Here is a 20,522-nt window from a genome sequence, read left to right as displayed (position 1 = left end):
CGAGCCAATAGGTGTAGTCTCTTACGCGCCGGGGGCGGCACCGGGTGAGGCGGAGGGGTGGGGCGCTGGCTGAGTGACGGGTGCGCCAGCAAATGGGCGTAGCTCGATGCGCGCCGGGAGCGTCCTGCGAAGCGGGGCCGGGCACGGTGGGGCTCCCGCGGCGGGAAGCGGGGCCGGGCGGTGCGAGGGCAGCGGGCGGCTCGGCCTGGGGGAGCATTAGGCTTTCCCGCAGGGTCGCTGCCACGCAGTCCCGGCTGCTGCTGGACTGGACGCGGCGGAAGCGGCCGGGCCGCGGTGTTGGAGGCAGCGGAGCCCGGGAGCCGGTAAGGAAGCGGCGGCGGCGTGTCCCGCCAGTCCTGCCGGCCGCGGAGCTCCGGGGGGTCCCGGTGAGCCGGGAAGGGCGAGCGGGGGAGCGGCGGCCGGATCCTTCTCCCGTGGAGCGGAGGGAGCGAACGGGAGCTGACCCCGGGGTAGGGAGGCGCCCGCCCCAGCCCACCGGCTGCCGCCGTGAGTCACCGGCCTCGTGTTCCGCCGCACTCCCGGCCCGGGGCGCCTGAAGGAGACTCGGGAGGTGTGGGGGTGCTGGGGGTTTTGTCAATGTACGTAAGTGCCTGAAGGAGGGTGCAAAGAGGACCTGGCGCCTCATCGCAGTGGTGCCGGTGACGGGACTGGCACGAACTGGCACACGGGAGATTCCCTCTGAATGTCAGGAAACACTTTTGCATCCAGGGGGTGACCAAGCAGTGGCACAGGGTGCCCAGGGAGGTTGTAGCATCTCCATCCTTGGAGATCTTCAAAGCCATCTGGACACGGTCCTGGACACCCTGCTGTGGTGTCCCTGCTGGAGCTGGAGGTTGGACAAGGTGATGTCCAGAGGTCACTTCCAACCTCAACCACTCAGAATAAACCCATTTATTGCTATAAATCTATGCTACAGGGTCCTTTGGGGGCCTGTCCCTGTGCTACTTCTGCTTCGAATGTCTGGAGACCTGACAGGGAGGAGAGGTGCCTGGTCTGGAGCTGTACCGGCCAAGAGGAGCCTGTTCACCCCTCTCCTGGCCTGGGTTTTCCCATCAGAGCCATCGTGTCTTTGCCTCAGGTCCTCAGCAGCGGACCCGAGCGCTTGTTGCTGTAGACTCGCAATGGCAAAGGAAAGGGGAAAGTTGCTTTCCTGTCTGCTAATCAGAGCTGTGCAGACAGGGCTTGAGGAAGGATGGCTCTGCCGTAGCTCAGGATGTTTTGGAAACGATGCCTATTTATAGGAGAGGGCAGGGGCCCCTCGCTGCCAGGGCAGCCTGGCTGTGAGCTCGGCCGGAGCTTCACCACGCTGCTCTGGAGACGTGCTGGGCGGTCAGGAGCCTGCGGTGGACAGGGCAGAATGCTGGTTAGGGACAGAGAGCTGGTGATGGAGTGAAAGCCCCTGGGGTGCTGGAGCGAGTTCAGAAGGGACCGGAGCTGGTGAGGGGCTGGAGCACAAGTGTGATGGAGCGGCTGAGGGACCTGGGGGTTCAGCTGGAGAACAGGAGCTGAGGGGAGACCTTCTGATCTCTGAACTGCCTGAAAGGAGCTTGGAGCCAGGGGGGTCGGGCTCTGCTCCCCAGGAACAAGCGCCAGGAGCAGAGGAAACGGCCTCAAGTTGCACCAGGGGAGGTTGAGGTTGGATGTGGGAACAATTTCTTCCCCCAAGGGCTGTGGGGCATTGGAACAGGCTGCCCAGGGCAGTGCTGGAGTCACCATCCCTGGAGGGCTGGACAGACGGACATGAGGTTCTCAGGGACATAGGGCAGTGCCAGGGCTGGGGGAACAGTTGGACTCAGTCATCTGGAGGGGCTCTTCCAACAAAATGATTCTGTAATCCCCAGTTCAGTTGCTCACCCGGGTTGTTTGAATTTAGCCCATTCACTGCTGAGCGGGAGAGTTACAGGCAGCTGCCTGGGACAACGTGATAAGCGATGCCAGGCTGCGGGAACCTGCGGTGCTCTCTGTGCCGACGGGCAGCAGTGAGCTTCCTGTCACAGCCAGCAGCGCTGCTTTGGTAGATGGTGTGACAGTGCAGCAGAGAGCTGAGGCTTGGTGCCGTGTATGCCTAAGCTATCACCGAATCATTTGCTTTTAATTGCACCACAAATGCCTCTGCCGAGCAGATCAGAACAGCGGGGACAGAGCCGGTGGAATGAGGCGTGGTGTGGAAGGACGCGGGTCTCTGCCGTGGCAGGGGCTCCCCACGCCCAGCCTGGTGCACGGGGCACAAACCCTTGTCGGGCAGGTTTCAGCTCCTCTGCCTTCCAGCTTGATTTGCTTCACATCCTCGGTTCTGCAAATTCTTACAGGCTTTGGCGAGTCAGTGAAGACTGGGCATCGTAACGGCAGCTTTGGAGGACACAGACCCAGTCTTGGGCAGTGGGAGCTGGCTGGATCTGTCAGGTGGAGCCTGGGCACAGACTTTGTTTGACCACAGCCTGTGTTCCCACCTGGAACAAGTCTGGTTTGCTTTCCACAGAGGTCCTCTGGCATTGCTGCAGGTGTGCAACGGGGACTGTTTGCACAGTCGGGCTCCTCTCCAGTCACCACAACTGTCCCGCTGCTGCTGGAGGAGCAGACGTGGTTCCCTTTCCGTAGTGCTGGCGCTGTATCTCGTATCTTGCTGCGTCTCTGCTGTGTCGGGAGCTCTGGCAGAGACGTGGTGCTGCAGCGGTTTGGCTGTGCTGCCCGAGGTGCTCTGAGCCGTCCAGAGCATCAGGAGACACCGGTACGAGGATGCAGCAGAGGGGCTGGCCGAGAGCTGTGCCATTAAATAGTTTCCTTGAGTTTGCACCTTTGGAATCCCTGGCTGTGTTTTGTTCCTGTTGGGGTGTTTTGTTTTGTTTTTTTAAACCAGTGAGACCTCCGCTTCCTTTTGCTGGCCCTCCCAGATGTGTGCTACAGAAACGGGCTTTGTGGGGAGCGCGCTCTGCGAGCCAGGCTTCAACACGTGATTTGGGGAGGAATGTTCTTCAGCAATTGCCAGAGAGCAGCTGGGAGTTCCTGGTGGTGCGTGTGGCTGGAGCGCGGCTGACGGTTCGTTTCTTTTGTCCGCAGGTTGTGTTTAGCAGCCAGTCCTTGCAGAGCCGACACCCGGGGGACTTCTGGACATTGCTTGGCAGTCTCGTGCCAGCTTGATGTGTGCGGGACACAGGTGGAGCTGGACGAGATGAGGTGTTTGTGAGCGCGTTGGCACTTGCCATGCACCCAGCGGGGCCGGTGGACGGCAGCTTCTCCCGCTCCGCTGTGCAGACCCTTTCCCGGAGCCACTGCCGCAACATCAAACAGAAGATCTCCCAGTGGGAGGGGAGGACACGGGGGTGCTCCAGCAAGGAGAAACAGCAGCTGAAGGACTTTGGGGTAGAGTGTGATCCCAGCTGTGATGTTCTAGCCGAAGGGAAGGCAGAACGGACAGAGAAAGGCAGAAGGACTGCGTCCAAAGATCCAAAGAGCCTGGGTTTGGATTTCAGGGAAGATGCACGGAGCCGCGTGCAGGCTGGTGACTGCGGTGAGCTCCAGCCCTGGGAGAAGGAGGACAAAGGAGAATGGCAAGCAGGCTTCCTGCCCCCGGGTAACTTCTATACCTCACAGGCGCTGTGGAGGAGGGTAGATCCCCTTCTGGCTGGGAAAGCCCCACCGGTTCCCTTGGACCTTCAGAAGCAGCGAGGGATCTGTGGCTCCACAGAAGAAGAACTTAAAATCAAAGGAGTGGGTGCTCTCTGCGGGGCAGAGAGGAGCTGGAGAAACATTTACTGTGAGGCTGAGGGGCAAGAGGAGGAGCCGGCTGCTGTCCCACCGCCCAAGCCCCGCAGGACTTTCCGCTATCTTGCAGAAAAGGCCGCCGGTAGCTGCAGTGATGCCACTGCTACCAGGGAAGCTGCCCTGCAAAAGCAGCACAGAGGAGACTCGCTGTCATCCTCCAACAACCCTGAGACGAGAATAGCCAGCAGGAGGATCAGAGGGAGAGCCCAGAGGTACCTTGGTTCATCTCTCGTGTCTGAAACATGTTTCCTTAAATCAGTTTCTAGATGGGTTGAAACAGCTTGCTCGCTATGATATCCTTGAGGAGGCACTAGTACTGATGATGTGTTTGATGGGGAGAGGATATTTCTGGATGAAAGTGTCTCCTTTCCAGCATTGTGTGTGCGCTGCTTTTGCTGCTGATAATCACGCAAAGAAGGCTGAGAGCTCCAAGTGGATGTTAAACCAGAGTTCAGTGACAATATGCTGGCCCCAGGGATAGCGCTGCTTGCTGCTTGCCCTGAGCTTGTGCTCCGCTGCAATTTGTGGACTACAGAATAGCTTTCTCCTTGGGGCAGTAAGTGTTGCTAAATGTTCTGGCTTTCTTGTGCGTGACAGATTCTCTCGTTGCTTTAAGTCGGAGGCTTCACAGCGGCAAAGCATGCAGCAACAAACCAAATTTTATAATGATGGGCTAAACGGTCAGCAATAACAACTGGGGGAAGAAAAAGGAAGGGGGGGACGTTCGGAGTTACGGCGTTTGTCTTCCCAAATCACCGCTGCGTGTGGTGGAGCCCGCTGCCCTGGCGATGGCCGAACACCTGCCTGTGATGGGAAGGCGTGAATGAATCCCCTATTTGCTTTGCTTGCCTGTGCAGCTTTTGCTTTTCCCGCTCAACTGTCTTTATCTTGACGCACGTGTTTTCTCACTTCTACCCTTCCGATTCTCTCCCCCGTCCTGCGAGGGGGGAGCGAGCGAGCGGCTGCGTGGGGCTGAGCTGCTGGCTGGGGTTAAACCGCGACGCGTGGAAATGAGAGCGTCACACTGGAGCATCCGTGTGCTTGGTGGCCCAGGGAGGAGCAGACTCTGTGTGGACTGGAGACAGCAGATCGCTGGTACATGCAGGTGCCTTTAGAAGAAGTTACGCTGGTTTTCCTCTAGGAAATCTTTTGAGTTTGAGGACATCCAGGGCTTCCGCAACCAGATGGCAACCACTAAGTCCCACAGACTTCAAGAAGAGGCAAATGGCACTGCAGGATCCAGGCTCGTCTACACACAGTCAGAAGACAACATCTACGAGGACATTATCTGTATGTGCCTGTGCTTCTGGGGAATGCACTCACTTTATTTAAGGGTAGCAAATTTGCTGGGAGGGAGGAAGGAAGATGAGAATGCACCGAGACCCTTTCCAGATCTGTGACTTTTGAGGTCTGGGGTTCCTTGTAACTGTCTGCATGGTAACAGCCTGATCTCGGGTGCCATGGAGGGGTCGCTAGAGCTGGCCCGCGCTAAACTGATTTCTTAATTAGCTCTTCACATACTTTGCTCGAGTGCTGCGCAGAGATCAGCGTGAACACTGACAAAATCAGCTGCTCTGCCGTAGGGCCGCTTCCTCTGCCGTGGTGGAATTGGTTTGCTTTGCTGAGTCTGTACAGTTTGCCACGTTGATGCTTGTGGGTTAGAAGGAACTTTGAGTAGTGGAAACCTAATCCGTGTTAGAACAGATCTCTCTCAGACCCCGTTAAAGCTTGGCAGACAACCGCACGCTCTCCCTGCTTGCGTCCCTCGCGAGAACGCAGGACTTTGTCTCCTTTTCTGAATCTCCCATCCAACCCTTTTTTAGGTCCCGCAAGAGAGAACCCCTATGAAGATATCGGGGCGCTGCCCCTACCCCTGTGGAAGGTCCCGTCTGTCTGGAAGTTTCCACCCCCCCGGAGTACCAGGGGGGCTCCCAAGGTAGGGAGAGGGGATTAAATTGTCACCGTTTAGAGAATCCTCCTCACAAGGGCCCTGTTTTGTGCTCTCCCCAGCCCCACATTGCCCACTCCCACATCATCGATTTTCCTTATTTTATTATTGTTTGTTATTAATGTAAATTCCAATGAACAGCCATGGCAGCAGCAGTGGATTAAGCTGCTGAGGAGCAAAAGAACAAGAACAAGGGACTGTTGATGAGATGCTTGAGTGTGTGGGATGGGATGGGATGGGATGGGATGGGATGGGATGGGATGGGATGGGATGGGATGGAGAGTCTGGTAGAGCAGGAGGCTGCAGGATGTTTATTGTTTGTGCTCCCATTGACTCTAAGCTTGGACCAAAGCTTAATCCCACGCTTAAGCATCTTTTCTGATTCTGTTTTCCAGCCTCCCCCAAAACCTGCCTTCCTCAGTCGCAAGACTCTTGAGCTAAAGCCCTCCCAGACAAATTTCCAAGGGAAAGTGGTGAAGGACACAACCCTGCCTGTCACCCTGAGCGAGTGGAAGCTGTTCCGAGCAGCAGAGGCTGCCAGCAGGAGGAAGAACTTGCCCTGGGTGAGATTTGAGCATGAAACGTTACTTCTTACATGGCTTTTCAAACACTTATGCCTTTTCTAGCATCTTCAAAGTGCTTTGGAAGTGGGCACAGCCTTCTAAAGGCGAAGAGCAGCTCTAGGGATGAGCTGCACAATGCTTTTCAAACGTCACTTTGGAGTAACAAGCAACTCCTGTGTGTGCTTTTAAACAAGTTGTGGGCCGGGAAAATCAGGAAGGAGATGGCAAGATTATAAAAATGCTGTGATGGAGAGTATTTTTCATTTGGAGGGGGAAAATAAAACATTCTTCAAATGCAAACCTGTTCCAAAAATCTGGTAACAATTTGCATGCAGGAAGCACACTTGACTCTTTTTGCTCGCAAAGAATTGAGCCAAGATTGCTCGAGAGATTGGAGTGTAAGAAGAAAAATCTTACTTATTGCTCAAGAAACACATGGATGCCTTAAACACACCCAGTGTCTTGCACTGGTGACTCAGCTGTACAAAAATGGGAGCAGAAATGGAAATCCTCTAGGTCAGGCTGGGTGGGAGAGGGGAAGAAGGCAGATTTTGCAGGAGCAGCACCGCTTTCTGCTGCGGGCTGGTTTCTTCATGCGGCCTCCTGGTGCTAACGCAGAAAATTGGGAGAAATAGATCTTAAAAAGGAGAAGCGCATAAGCCAGGTCTGCTGAGCTGGGGATAAAGGCTTGAGCTGAAAAACAGGTTCTCTTGCTGAATATGTTCCTTTTTATGCAGTATTTGTGGTGACAAATGGCTGGGCCCCACCCTCCCGCGTTCAGTGGGAGCATTTAGTGAATTCTTGAGGCAAGATTGAACTTGACCTGCTCTCTGCATTTAATGTAAATCCTTCACAACGAAGCCATCGCCGCCTGTGACGCGCGGGATCCAGGAGCCGCCTGCAGCGTCCTGGGCCCGGCAGCTGAGGGGCCTGTGACAGGAGGAGCAGAAAGCACCAGGACTTTGGTTTTAGGGCTGTTGTGACCAGCGGAAGCGACCTTAACAGCGTCAGCTCCAATTGGTGAAACGCTGACCCTTCTTTCAAGTCTGTATTTTAGTCTGCGTTGGGCTAGGCTTCTTTTCCAAGGTGTTTCTTCCACTTGCCCAGGTCTGTGGTGTCGCTGCAGCACAGAACAGTTATTCTGTCCCACCGTCTTTCTTCACCTGTGCAAAATGAAAGCACATTATCCCACTACTATCCCACTACTATCCCACTACAAGGACTGCGCTTAGAGCAGCTTTGTTCTGCGCCTGACGTGGTGCTTTGGGGAAATTCTAGCTGTGTGACATCCAGCTACAGCATAAAACTTAGAACAAACAAAAGCCAAAGCTCAAGCTACACTGAGAGAGCTCTGCTTTTTCTGGGCTTGGAAAGAATTGGGGTGCTTGAGAGCATGTGGAGTCAGAGTCTTTGTGGTGGAGGGTTTAGAAGGTGTTCTTGCAGGTGCCTTTGCGGTTGGGCTGTGTAATAGAAAACGGAGATCTGGTGCCGGACACTTTGCTGTTCTGCGTCTGTTTGGTAAGCAAAGTGTGATCACTTCCAGAATGCTTGCGCAGTTTGGTGTCAGTTTTGAGTTGTGCTAATGATAATCTCTCTCACAGCAGAAATTCTGGTGGCGTCTGGAGCCTTTTCTCGACCACATTAACCTCTGCTTCTGCTTTGCATTTCAGCTGGTGCTAAAAATCCAGGAGATATTTGATTCTAAGAGGGGAAAGAAGAGGGTGAAGTTGCTCAGTCCTGCTGGGAGAGAAGCGCCTCCAGTGAAAGGTAGAGAGCTTTCCAGCTCCCTTCTCTATTGCAGCCCCGCTAGGGTGGGGAACGCTGCCTAAGCCCAGTCTAACGCTGTCACACGTGAAGGGTTCCGCTGTGATCTGAGCCTGAAGAGCTGGGCTACTGGTTAAAAGAGCTTTTTCAAGAAATACCCCACAAAACCACTTGGCACGAGAACTACCTCTGACTACTCCGCTCGTCGCTTTTGTGCCTCTAAAGTGATATTCTTATGTTCTTCTGATTGTTTTTGTACTTGTGGTACGGTCTTTATTTACAGTATGTTCTGTTCAGCAACTCTAACTTACAGCAGCATCCAATAACCGCCTGGTTTCTGTTCTTGGCCCTTGTTCAGCTGACCTACAAGTGGTTTGCTGGAAAAAAGTGATTTAATATCAACTCTGCTTTTTGAAATTTACTGTTGTAGCGTGTTTGCCAGTACCGGCTGCACTTTGCTGATGTTTCGAGCAGGATAGATGGGCAGCCCTGGGTGACGTTGGTCTGACGAGTCTGTAGTTCTGTCTCTTGCCCAACTTTGGGTGTTGCCCATCTTCCTTCTGCATGGCTAATCAGTGAAAACTATGTGTGTTTCAGGTGAAACCAGCGGGAATGAGAGTGATACGGAAAATCAGCCAAAAAGTGAGTGAATCACAGGGGCTGGTCCTGTCCCCACAGCACCACACGTTTGCTGAGGCTCTGAGGGGATAAACACTGAGTAGTTGTGGCCTCTGTCGAGACAGAGAAAGGGAACATCTGAGAGGCAGCATTGCCAAGGCTGGGAGCTGTTGCTGTGACAAATCAGCCTCTGTTTCTGCCACTTCTCCTGAGCCCTTGGGGTTTAATGCCATTAATCTTCCAGTTGCTTGGAGTAGATTCATTTTGGGGTTGCTAGAGTCACACTTATCTAAAATATGTCTTGCATGATGTTGTCCCTGGATCACCTTTGCTGTGAACACTTGAGGTTATTTTCGCCCTTGGTTCTGTTTTAAATGTATAATGTTGTGAAATGCCCTTTCCTCTGGGGAGAAATCACTTGGTTATTTGTCTGGTTCCACAGTAGTTTTATCATCGGGCCAAACTACAGCCTTGAAATACCCACTTGGTTTTAGTTGGTGTGGGAAGGACCGAAGGGGTTTGGGTTTCTGTGCTGGTGAGGTTTGAATGGTGGGTGACTCTGTCACGTCTCTAAGCAAGCAGCTAGTGAAAAGGAGCAACAGAATTGCTTTAATGTTCATTTACTTGGGGGGAAGCATACAGAAGGCTTTAACTTGGAGTGAATAGCGTAGTTCTGCTTTTTTATGTTGAGGGTAATGGAGAGTGAAGAGTCCCTGCAGAAATCCAGGGATTGAGTCACCGCCTGATTTAAGAGTTGTTTCCAAAGTGTACCAAATGTGTCACGGTGCCTGGGCCTCAGGAATTTCTTACATCAGAGTGCTGTGCCCGTGCTTGTGAGCCCGTGCTGCCTGTCAGGACATCCCAGCCTGGACGTTTTTTGGCCAGGGAAGCGGCTCTGCCTCTCTGCGATGCCCAGGCCTGGCAGCTCCCGAACTGGTGGAGCTGGGCTTCTCACAGCTGGGTGTCCCTCGCGGTCACCACGATATGTCGCTCTGAGACATGTGGAAGGAACGTCAGGACAGCAGGACGGTGCTCGCTGTGGGTCGGGAGGGGTTTGCAGAGCTCCCCTGGCCAGAACAGCTCCGTGCTTGAGGAGCTGGCGCGGGGGTCCGGGTCCCGTAGGGTGCTGCAGGTGTCTAAAGGTGCTGACGAGTCCTCTGTGACCTGTCGGTGTGTGGCAGTGAGAGCTACAGGCTAGTTCTGGATTTGTTCCTGTCCTGGGAGGACAGGCTGAGGGAGTTGGGGTGTTCAGCTGGAGAAGAGAAGCTTGGGGGAGACCTTATTGTGGCCTTTCTGTGCTTAAAAGAGGCCGATAAGAAAGATGGGGACAGACTTCTGAGCAGTGCCTGTTGTGATAGGACAAGGGGTGATGGTTTTAAACTAAAGGAGGGAGATTCAGGCTGGACATGAGGAAGGAATTGTTGGCCCTGAGGGTGGTGAGAGCCTGGCCCAGGTTGGCCAGAGAGGTGGTAGATGAACCATCCCTGGAGACATCCCAGGCCAGGCTGGACGGGGCTCTGAGCAACCTGAGCTGGTGAAGATGTCCCTGCTCATGGCAGGGGGGCACTGGGGAGCTGAGAAGGTCCCTCCAAACTGAACCATTCCCTGATTCGATGATTCAGGTCGACACAGGTGCCTGCTACAGTCCACCTGCAAGAGGAACCCGCACTACCAGACTTTGGAGAGGGATTTGATAGAGCTCCAGGAGCAGCGGCTGTTCGAGTTGTTTGTGGTGGTGTCACTGCACAAGAAGGCATCCGACAGGACGTACACACCACAGGTCATACAGCAGTTTCCCAGCAAGGTAGGAGCTGCATGGAAGCCTGTCCACAAAACACACTCAGTGGCTGTTTATTTCCTCTCGCAGTGTGTGTCCCTTCCTAAACTCTGTACTAGTAAAGCTGGCCCACTGATTAGGATACAGGCTTGGAATATAGAGCAGCTTGCTGTGTTACAGACTTAATGTATAGCACTGGGCTGAGCATCTTTCTTGATAATGAGTTTACTGTCTTGTTGGAACTAGAAGTGTCTGATGGTTCAGCATTTGGAAGTGTCAGGAAGATACTGTCTCCCATTGTTTTATTAATAAATTCTGCAGCTGTGTGTCACACTTCAGTGACTTTAAATGCACGTGTTACCCCTCCAGCCTGAACATCCCTTCCGACAGTCCAAGGATACTGAAGAGAGGCTAAAGGTCATTCCCAAATTCTGCTTCCCAGATCCCAAAGACTGGTTTCCTGCGTCAGACCTAAAAAGGTAAAGACTTGTTTTTGAGCACTCTTGCCCGAAACGGGCAATGCTGAAAGCTCAGGTACGTGCCAGGGAACTGCAGCCAGAGCAAGGAAATATGGGAAAGGCTGAATCCCTGACCCTGTGGAGGGAAAGATGAGATACAGAGGTGGACTCACAAGTGCTGCTTCTGCCCAAGCACTGTCTTTCCTATCAGAAGGAAGTTTGTTCCAGGCCAAGCCCTGGGGCTGGTCGGTGCTTCTGTTGCTCCCTGGCAGAATGGAAACGCAGCTGAGAGGGAAATGAGCTGTAGCAGCTCAGTGAGGGTCCAGGTTTTACAGAGAATAGAGCCTGAAGTAGCTTGCTGACTGCAGCAGGACCAGAAAGAGAATGGCTTGTAGTTTGTGTGCTTTGTTTGTCGGTCTCTTCTCTGAGCTGCACAGTGAGTTTAACCCTGACTGTTCTTTGCTCCCCCAGTGAAACGTTTTCTTTTGTGTTGACGGGTGAGGATGGCAGCCGCTGGTTTGGGTACTGCAAGAAGCTCCTGGTAAGCATGTGTGTATTGGATGGAGTGTAAAGAATGCATTGAGAAATGCACAGTCAAGCGCAGGATGCGTATCAGCAGTAATTTCCCATGTGGGTTATGCAGCCGCTGTGCTGCTGCTGAGTTTCGCAGCCTGTTGGATGTAGAAGAGCACGAGGATGTCCAGCAATATGGTGAAAAGGGCTGCGGGGGTGAGAAACAGCTCCTGGAACTGCTTATTCCTCGTGACTCTTAAGTCAGAAATATAGAGGGAAGGAATTGTGTGGGTCAGCTACCGTGTAGGTGCTGGGTTCTTTATTGCATCCCTGTTCTCTGCGTAACTGTTCCCGTTGCCTTTCAGCCAGAAGGGAAAGGGAAGCGCCTTCCCGAGGTGTACTGCATCGTCAGCCGCCTGGGCTGCTTCAACCTCTTCTCCAAGGTGAAGTGGGGAGAGCGTGTTACTTCTTATCCGACTTGAGTCTGACAACCTGCAGCCTCCAGAAAGCAACTGGATGCTTTTGTCCAGTCTAGAATTGCGTAGCTTTCGTCATTCACCCAGCAGAGTGGTGCTTCCTTGCTGCCTTTGCTTTGACAGGGCAAATAAAATTAGATCAGTGCTGCAACTTGTCAGACAATACACAGACAACTATCACTGCATAAAATTGTTGTCACAAAGTGGCTTCTAATACCTGATATTACTGATGATGCCACTTCACGCTCTTCTTCCGTGACTCGGAAATGGAAGATCAGTTTAAGGGCAGAGGGTGGAAAGATCTCAGCTTGTTTTTTGTAGCACCGTGAGGAGATAAAGGGATAAAGACTGGGGAAAGTTACTGCAGCTAAGGGGCAAGTATTGCAGAAGAACACGGGGGCAAGCTTATGAAGAAAGCTGATTTCTAACCATTGGAGCACAGGGTCTCTAGAACAGTGCTTCAGAAAGCTTTCTTGGGGAGGAGGATGGGGTTGTTGCTCTTCTTACTCCTCCAATTAGTTATGGGAACTTGGTTACCTCGTACAAGACATTTCCTTGCAGTAGCAGGAGACTGTACTTGAGAACGGGGAGTTGTGCTCACAGGTGTCTATTCCCATTGAATTATTGAGATATTTGAAAGGAGCTTTCACAGGGATCTGAGGGGGAGAGGGCTGCGAGCAGAGCCCTCACGTGTCGCTGTGGGCTCACGTCTTGGGCTCACCAGCAGGCACTGAACCAACGTCCGATGTGTTTTCTTGCAGATTTTAGACGAAGTGGAGAAGAGGCGAGAGATCTCCCCAGCCCTAGTGCACCCGTTCATGCGCAGCGTGATGGAGGCACCTTTCCCCGCGCCTGGACGCACCATTACCGTGAGGAGTTTCCTGCCGGGAGCGGGAAATGAGGTAACGGCGATGGGGACCGGCTTTCCCGCGCTGATGGTGTCTCTGGGGCACAGTGGTGCTTTGCAAACCGCACTGCGGTGATGCTGCCTATAAATGACTAGTCTGAAGATAATGCCCCAAAGTCTGAAGGAGTTTATTGCACAAACTGGCTTCCTGTTGAATCCCCTACCATAGAAGTGATTCCCTGCTTTTTCTAATAAGGAATTGCTGCTCAGAAGCCCTGCGCGATGCTCTGCACCCCCTGCCCGGGCTGGGGGGTTCCCCTTCTTGAGCAGCAATTCCTCTTGCCTCTCAGGTGATGGAACTCTGCCGGCCCTTGGATTCTCGACTCGAACACGTTGACTTCGAATGCCTGTTTAAGTGTCTCAGCGTCTCTCACATGATTCGCGTCTTTGCCTCTCTCCTGCTGGAAAGGAGGGTGATCTTTGTTGCTGACAATTTAAGGTAAAAAATGAGTCTGAGCGACTAGTTCTTCCTGAGGGATGCTGTTTTTTCTTCTGTTTGGGCCCGTTTCATGTGCAGGCTTGTCTAACTTTCTGTAAACAGTTACATTTAAAAGCTTTTTGGCAGACTTTCCACAAAATATGTGCATGCTTAGAATTTCAGGTATGCTATTTACCCAAGAGGAGTTAAGGGAACGTTTCCTTTACCTCTTTAGTCTGGGTTGTTGCTATTCGTAGCTCCCCACAACTGACTTAAAAAGTGGACGCATGGAGCTTCTGCTGATGCATAAACGATGTACGTGAATTACGTTTTCCCTGAGCGTTTCTAACCTGTGTCTGCGGCCGAGGCCTGAGTGAGACACTGACAATCCACCCTGTGCTTCTCTCGCCTTTCTAGCACGCTGTCTAAATGTGGCCATGCCGCGGTTGCAACGCTTTATCCCTTCACTTGGCAACACACCTACATACCAGTCCTGCCAGCTTCCATGATTGATATTGTGTGCTCTCCGACCCCGTTCTTAATTGGCATTCTCTCCTGCTCGTTACCGCAGCTCCAGGACCTGCCCATCGAAGAGGTGAGAACTGGGTGAAGCACGGTAGATGGAGAGTATCAGCGGTATGAGGCTGATGTCTGCAATAATCCCTTTGGATTCTGTTTAAGGCTGCACTTACGCAGAAGTGTGTTTCATATGTGACATCCCCTGGCACTGGGGACGTATTAAAAAAGGAAAAAAAAAGGGCTTTTTTTTCTGTATATCAACATATGTGGTTGTAAGAGTATGTTTTGTACATCTTTCCCCAGGTTCTGATTGTTGATCTTTGTGCTGACAAGTTCTTGCAAGAGGTGAGTGAAATAACAGTACCAGTTACTCATGGTTATGTGTCCAGAAAAAGCATCAATGGAATGAAATTAAAGCAAGAAATCGGCAAAAGCTGGTACGCATGTGTTGACTCCAGTGGCTCAAGAAATATCTCGCGTTCCTTTTTGATCAAGAGAGAAGGGAACAGGCTCACAAATCTCTGCTGAACTTTACCTAATGTGCTTCTATATCACCTCACAAGTAGGTGGAGTATTTATTACTAGTTCAGGGGGATGTTTGCATCTCCATTTCCTTGCCTTACTGTTCTATTTTGCATTGCAGCCTGCAGCTGGAGAAAGGTATTAAAAGACTGGGTTTTTTTAACCATAATGTTGAGACTTGTCCTATTTTTTTGTTGTTGTTCTGGTGTGTTTTATCCCTGGTATAATAAGCCCAGTCTGTGGTGTGGATGTAGCATGTGTTGTTCTGTGTTGGCCAGTTGTGTGTGTGACCCAAATGGTGCCACCAAGATACACCAAATCCCAGAGTAACTTGCCTCTGTTTTGGGCATGTTATGAGTATTTCTCATCTGTTTGCAATGAGAAGGTTCTGTTTATAATAGATACAGCACAAAAATGCTTTCATGGCCATTTTTCTCTTTAGGTATCAGATGAAGATGAGATCCTGCCTCATAAGCTCCAGGCTGCGCTGGTACAAATCTTGGAAGAACGAAGCGAAATCTTGTCACATGAACAGAGCGACACACAAGGTACTTCTGTGGAAAAGTGTTTTCACGTTGGCAAATCCCTACAGCTTCCGTGTAGTTGATATAAAAATGAGCGAATGGAAATAAACATAAGTGACATTTTAGAAAGCTGGTTTTCGGTGATCTTACCGAGAATATCTTTCTTGTGAATGTGTTAGAAAGAAGTCTGGTGTCCTAACAATCATTCCTCTCTTCACAGTCGGTATGTGCAGAGCTCTGGTTTTCCGTGGGCCAAGTGCATCGCTTCCCTTGCTTGGAGTTTTCTTTAATTTTTTGGGGTGGCAGAGAGAACACTTTTCTTAAACAGACAACATAGAGGGTAATCTGACAGATAATTCTCAAAGCTGGACAGCTTTGTACATAATACGACTGATGAATAAATGTGAGAATTTTGAAAAGCATTGTGTAGCCCGAGAGAATGGCATCGACATTAGAGCAGTCAGGCAGAAAGGGACCTGGGGGACTAATGGACAGGAAGCTCAACATGAGCCAACAGTGTGCCCAGGTGGCCAAGAAGGCCAACGGTGTCCTGTCCTGTATCAAAAACAGCGTGGTCAGCAGGCCAAGGGCAGTGATCCTTCCCCTGTGCTCTGCATTGGGGAGGCCACACCTGGAGTATTGTGTTCAGTTCTGGGCCCCTCAGCTCAGGAAAGAGATTGAAGTGCTGGAGCGGGTCCAGAGAAGAGCAACAAGACTGGGAAAGGGACTGGAACACAAGCCCTATGGGGAGAGGCTGAGGGAGCTGGGCTTGTTTAGTCTGGAGAAGAGGAGGCTTAGAGCTGAGCTCAGCACTCTCTAGAACTACCTGAAGGGCAGTTCTAGCCAGGTGGGGATTGGTCTCTTCTCCCAGGCATCAGCAATAGGACAAGGGGGCATGGGCTTCAACTCTACCAGGGGAAATTTAGGCTGGATATTAGAAAGAAATTCTTTACAGAGAGAGTGGTCAGGCATTGGAATGGCTGCCCAGGGAGGTGCTGGACTCACCGGCCCTGGAGGTTTTGAAACTGAGATTGGACATGGCACTTAGTGCCATGATCTAGTAAACAGACTAGAGTTGGACCAAGGGTTGGACTCGATGATCTCTGAGGTCTTTTCCAACCCAGTCGATTCTGTGATTCTGTGATTCTGTGACAGATTATCTATTTCCATGCACATCAAAAGTAACAAAGTCCTCCAGTGGGTTTGTGCTTTGTAATTTGCCTAATTCCTTAAGAGAATTAAATTTAGACCATTACGTGCTTACAGTTTATTAGACTCTAGATGTTTGATGGGAAAAGAATTTCCAAATGCTTTAACTGCTAGAAAAGCTTTGGAACGAAATGTGTCTCAGCTGCAGCAGAAAGTTGGTGTGGGAGAGAAATCTTAATATTGGAGCTGTGGCTTCTTTGACATCATCAGAAATGTCACAGTCTGAGCCAACCAGCCTGGAAAGTGACCGCTGCTCCTCCTTCCGAAGCGGAGTGTCTGAAGCGATGAGCGCGGAGGGAAATTTCTCCTCTGTTGTCCTCTTTGCAGGTGACATTCCTCTCAACTCCCTGGTCTCCGAAGCTTTTGTGCAGTTCTTTGTGGAGGTGGTTGGGCACTACTCCTTGCACATGAACGTCACAGAGAAAGGGGAGCGGGCGTTTCAGCGGGAGCCGTTCCGTAAATCTCACGCGTCGCGCAGCGTGCGCCAGTTCTTGCACTGCTTCATGGAGACGCAGATGTTTGCAGGGTTCATACAGGATCGAGAACTACGCAAGAACGCTGTCAAAGGTAAGGTTTGATACCTCCTTCTTTTACAAACTCACTTTCAAAGTATCGTGTCACGTAACTTGACTCTTAAGAAGCCTTTTGCCCTGGCAAGTTATCCTGGTGGCATTTTGTCACATGTAGTAGCTCCGTGCCCTTCTAATTACTCAAAGAATTAATCTTATGAAGTAAAGAATTTTTGCATCTCTCCTTTCAGGGCTTAATCCTGCAGCTTACTTTATGTGCATGATTTCCTCTTCGTGACCTTGTTAATGATATGAGATGCCACATGCTAAAAGATTTAATAGATGATCTAGGTGAGTGATTTTCTTGTTTGTTTTTTCTCTTCAGGCCTCTTTGAGATCCGTGCCTTGGAGTATTTGGAGAGTATCCCGGAGACGGAACCAACTGGAGTGAATAAAATCCTTCGCAGTCTTGGTAAAGGGACATCCTTGCTTTTTGTTGATTTAAAATGAAGTAAATTTAGCTATTGAACTAATAAGTGCATGCACAAGAGAGCAAGGCCCGTTCTTTGCCTTGCGCACTTGTGTGCATGTTTCCCTCTTCTGGGGACACCAAACACTTTGTAAGATTGTTTTATTTTTAAGCTTTTGCATCTTTAGATCAAGAGCTCCTCAGCCAGATGCCTCCTGGAGCATCTTCAACCCCTAATGTTGTTTGTTTTTCTTCTTTGTAGGGAGCAAAATGAAGTTTCTCCAGAAGCGGTGACCGTGCGCTGCTGCGGGCCAGCCAGGCGGCGGGGCCGGACCCCTGTTTGCCTGCAGGAGGGCTGGGGCTGCGCGGGGCACTGTGTGCAGCTGCTGCTGCCGTTCAACAGCCGTTAAATGACGTTAATTAACGACCTTCAAACCGCGCCCGTTTCTGTTCCTCTCCCGCCGCAACGGGGCCGGGGAGGGCGGGGCTACGTCGCGGCGGGTGCGCAGGGGCTCTGCGTCAGCGCTGATTGGCGGAGGGGCCGGCGCAGGCGCATAGCCGTGCGCAGCATGGCGGGCCCGGGGCTGGTGGCCGGGGACGTGGTGGTGGATGCGCTGCCTTATTTCGACCAGGGTTACGAGGCGCCGGGGGTCCGGGAGGCGGTGAGTGCGGGTCGGGGGAGGCGGCGGGCAAGGCTGGGGCGGCGTTCCGGCCTCACAACGCGTGTGCGCTAGGCTGCGGCGCTGGTGGAGGAGGAGACGCGGCGGTACCGGCCCACGAAGAATTACCTCAGTTACCTGCCGGCGCACGACTACAGCGCCTTCGAGGTGAGGCGGCCGGTCCCCCCCTCACCCCGGCCGGTCCCCCCCTCACCCCGGCCGGTCCCCCCCTCACCCCGGCCGGTCCCCCCCTCACCCCGGCCGGTCCCCCCCACACCCCGGCCGGTCCCCCCCACACCCCGGCCGGTTCCCCCCTCACCCCGGCTGGCTCCCGCCCCGGGTTGTTCCCCGTGGCCCCGGCCGCCCCTCTACGGCCGCATCCCCGCTGCTCTCCCCGCTGCTCTCCCCGCAGACCGAGATCATGCGGAACGAGTTCGAGCGCCTGGCAGCCCGGCAGCCCCTGGAGCTGCTCAGCATGAAGAGGTGAGGGAGGCGGCCCGAGCAGCCGGTGAGTGGTGCCCAATACCCGGTGCCTCTTCTCCTGAGCCAGGCGGGCCGTTGTAGGTACGAGCTGCCGGCCCCGTCCTCCGGCCAGAAGAACGACATCACGGCGTGGCAGGAGTGTGTGAACAACTCCATGGCGCAGCTGGAGCACCAGGCCGTCCGCATCGAGAACCTGGAGTTAATGTCGCAGCACGGCTGTAACGCCTGGAAGGTGTACAACGAGTAAGGCCTTGGCTTTGCTGAGCCTCGCTTAAGTTCTGACTGTAATTTCTCTATGTCCCTCGTGTTCTGCTGTGTAAGTCCAGTGGGAACCTGTGGGACGTATTCTGGAGTAACTGAGCCGCTTTGAGTGAGGTGTATGTGGCAGAAAAGAAGGCTGATCGGAAAGAGAAGGAGCTGTCTCAGCGGCCAGGAAACAGCCTGTGTTTTAATGCATCCCAGTGTTAAATTTTGAGAGTTACTGCTTGAGTAGCAGTTGTGGCTTTAATTGAGGATAACTAAAGGGACTAACGACAGCCTGCAAAATTATAATTCGTTAGTGGAAGTAAAGATGACTTACTACTAATGCTGTTGAGCCTGGAGCCATTGTTAATAAAGCTGTTACAAAAGCCAAAAAAACTTGTGGACAGTATGGCTGCAGGGAGCACCAGCACTATTTCAGGTAGAGAATATTAATATCCACTTTTGGGAAGGGTTGGCTTAGCCTTAGATAAAGGCTTAGCCTTAAATAAAGGTGCGCTTAAGAGAAGGCAAAGGGTTGCTTGGCTTAGGAGAAGGGCAGCAATTAGAGGATCAATTAGTTCACGTATATGTCAGTAAGCAAAAAGAACTGTTGGTGCTCTGACAATGTTACATGAGGGAAACCACAATAAAAATTGGTTACAGGTAATTTTAGAATTAAAATTAGAAGATGGGTGATGAAGTAGGGAGATGTTACAACAGGATGTTCTCTGTTTGCCTTGAAGTGTTGTGTTGTGTCCTTGCCTCTGGTTAAATGGGTCCAGTCTAACAATTCTGCGTTTTCCTAACGCTTTTCTTGCATTCTGCTGTTAGACATCTGGTTCATATGATAGAACAAGCCCAGAAAGAGCTTCAGAAGTTGAGGTGAGTCATTCTTTTTCACATTTTTACTGCAGTTTGGAAGGAAATTGAATGCCTGTCCCCTCCAAGCTGTGCAGAGGCTCGTGGATACGCTGCTGCCGTGGTCAGAGTGTTCTCACTGCTCATAGACTTTTGTTTAGTGTGCACTTGTCTCTGCAGAGAGATGTTCCCTGATGTTAGGCTTGGCCTATCATTTTAAAGTGGATGCCTACAAAATGCTTTCTGGTAATACTTCTGGGGGTCAGGTGTATTTTGAAATTAGGAGCATATATTACAAATTTTAAAGAAAGGAGACAAAAAAAACCCACATGTATCTTTTTCTCCCCAGGAAAAACATTCAAGATCTGAACTGGCAACGAAAGAACATGCAGCTCACAGCTGGGGCGAAGCTACGAGAAATGGAATCTACGTGAGTATCTAGAATTTCTCTGTTAAATCTGCCACCAAGTTTTGTGTGTTACAGTTGAGCTGGGTTAAAAACTACTTTTTACCACTTTGTTCAAGTTACCATTAATATCAACTGAGAGATTATCACGTACTGAGAAGAATACTGCTTTAGTTGGTGTCTTTGTACTTCTTTGGAGCAAGCATTGCCTTTGATTTTATAACAGAGGACTGTTATTTAACACTTAAATGCTTCTTTCTTTCTTTTCCCTTCCAGGTGGGTCTCTCTTGTCAGTAAAAATTACGAGATTGAACGAACTATTGTGCAGCTAGAAAATGAAATTTCACAAATCAAACAGCAGCACGGGGAAGCAAACAAGGAGAATATCCAGCAAGAATTCCAGTGACTTAATCCTTGCTGTGTTACCGCAGCATATGTTAAAAAACAAAACACTTTGGAGACGCTGGTTTTGCAGATACCACTAGTTGCAGTTGTGTTAGGTCATAAAAGGCTATTTTCATTGTTTTAGATCCTAGCATGAGGTAGGGTAGACTCAAAATATCCTGTTCAAATGAATCATGGGCACAGTTAAATGTACTGTGAATTTTTCACTTATTTACCTGAAGCAGGAGCTCTGTAAAAACCCTGTTTTCTGTTTTAACATTTCCCCCTACTTTAATAAAAGTTATTTTGCTGTCTGTGTGGCTTCTGCTTCATGTTCAAAACTGCCAAGGTAGGAGACTCCACAACCCCCTGGGCAGCCTGGGTCAGGCTCTGCCACCCTCACCAGGAACAAGTTTCTTCTCAGATTTAAGTGGAACCTCTTGTGTTCCAGTTTGCACCCATTGCCCCTTGTCCTGTCACTGGTTGTCACCGAGAAGAGCCTGGCTCCGTCC

At 51.4% G+C, this 20,522-nt stretch overlaps 2 protein-coding genes across 7 annotated transcripts; both read left to right on the top strand.

Moving 5' to 3' along the window:
* The first annotated feature begins 69 nt into the window (after positions 1-69).
* DENND2C (DENN domain containing 2C) lies at positions 70-17,412 on the top strand. 6 transcript variants are annotated; one of them, XM_065038773.1, is made up of 20 exons: positions 114-146; positions 3,079-3,995; positions 4,925-5,073; positions 5,607-5,719; positions 6,127-6,294; positions 7,738-7,812; positions 7,965-8,061; positions 8,656-8,700; positions 10,299-10,480; positions 10,823-10,932; positions 11,383-11,452; positions 11,790-11,867; positions 12,662-12,802; positions 13,098-13,246; positions 13,643-13,820; positions 14,048-14,089; positions 14,709-14,814; positions 16,327-16,566; positions 16,894-16,980; positions 17,240-17,412. In XM_065038773.1, the coding sequence occupies exons 2-20, from the start codon at positions 3,223-3,225 to the stop codon at positions 17,269-17,271; spliced, it is 2,835 nt and encodes a 944-aa protein (XP_064894845.1). In that variant the 5' UTR covers positions 114-146; positions 3,079-3,222; the 3' UTR covers positions 17,272-17,412. The 6 variants fall into 6 exon arrangements, 5 of the variants coding, with proteins under 5 accessions (XP_064894847.1, XP_064894845.1, XP_064894844.1 ...); XM_065038772.1 differs by having other exon boundaries at positions 133-323; XM_065038775.1 differs by lacking the exon at positions 7,738-7,812 and having other exon boundaries at positions 70-146.
* Positions 17,413-17,481: 69 nt separating this feature from the next.
* On the top strand, positions 17,482-20,324 carry BCAS2 (BCAS2 pre-mRNA processing factor). Its single transcript, XM_065038780.1, has 7 exons — positions 17,482-17,639; positions 17,712-17,804; positions 18,049-18,119; positions 18,201-18,362; positions 19,194-19,244; positions 19,570-19,650; positions 19,903-20,324. The coding sequence occupies exons 1-7, from the start codon at positions 17,547-17,549 to the stop codon at positions 20,030-20,032; spliced, it is 681 nt and encodes a 226-aa protein (XP_064894852.1). The 5' UTR covers positions 17,482-17,546; the 3' UTR covers positions 20,033-20,324.
* The last annotated feature ends 198 nt before the right edge of the window (positions 20,325-20,522 follow it).

This window comes from Columba livia, chromosome 22 (genome assembly GCF_036013475.1).
Source record: "Columba livia isolate bColLiv1 breed racing homer chromosome 22, bColLiv1.pat.W.v2, whole genome shotgun sequence".
Classification (NCBI taxonomy): domain Eukaryota; kingdom Metazoa; phylum Chordata; class Aves; order Columbiformes; family Columbidae; genus Columba; species Columba livia.
This window is presented reverse-complemented; position numbering and strand designations above follow the sequence as displayed.

What these genes read in the sequence shown, in the direction of transcription:
- BCAS2 (XM_065038780.1), top strand. Translation starts at nt 17,547, where the DNA reads ATGGCGGGCCCGGGGCTGGTGGCCGGGGACGTGGTGGTGGATGCGCTG. An exon ending in GAGCTGCTCAGCATGAAGAG is followed by an intron (nt 18,120 to 18,200) that starts GTGAGGGAGGCG and finishes GGGCCGTTGTAG; the next exon opens with GTACGAGCTGCCGGCCCCGT. An exon ending in AAAGAGCTTCAGAAGTTGAG is followed by an intron (nt 19,245 to 19,569) that starts GTGAGTCATTCT and finishes TTTTCTCCCCAG; the next exon opens with GAAAAACATTCAAGATCTGA.
- DENND2C (XM_065038773.1), top strand. Translation starts at nt 3,223, where the DNA reads ATGCACCCAGCGGGGCCGGTGGACGGCAGCTTCTCCCGCTCCGCTGTG. An exon ending in TACAGCAGTTTCCCAGCAAG is followed by an intron (nt 10,481 to 10,822) that starts GTAGGAGCTGCA and finishes TTACCCCTCCAG; the next exon opens with CCTGAACATCCCTTCCGACA. An exon ending in GCTTCAACCTCTTCTCCAAG is followed by an intron (nt 11,868 to 12,661) that starts GTGAAGTGGGGA and finishes GTTTTCTTGCAG; the next exon opens with ATTTTAGACGAAGTGGAGAA.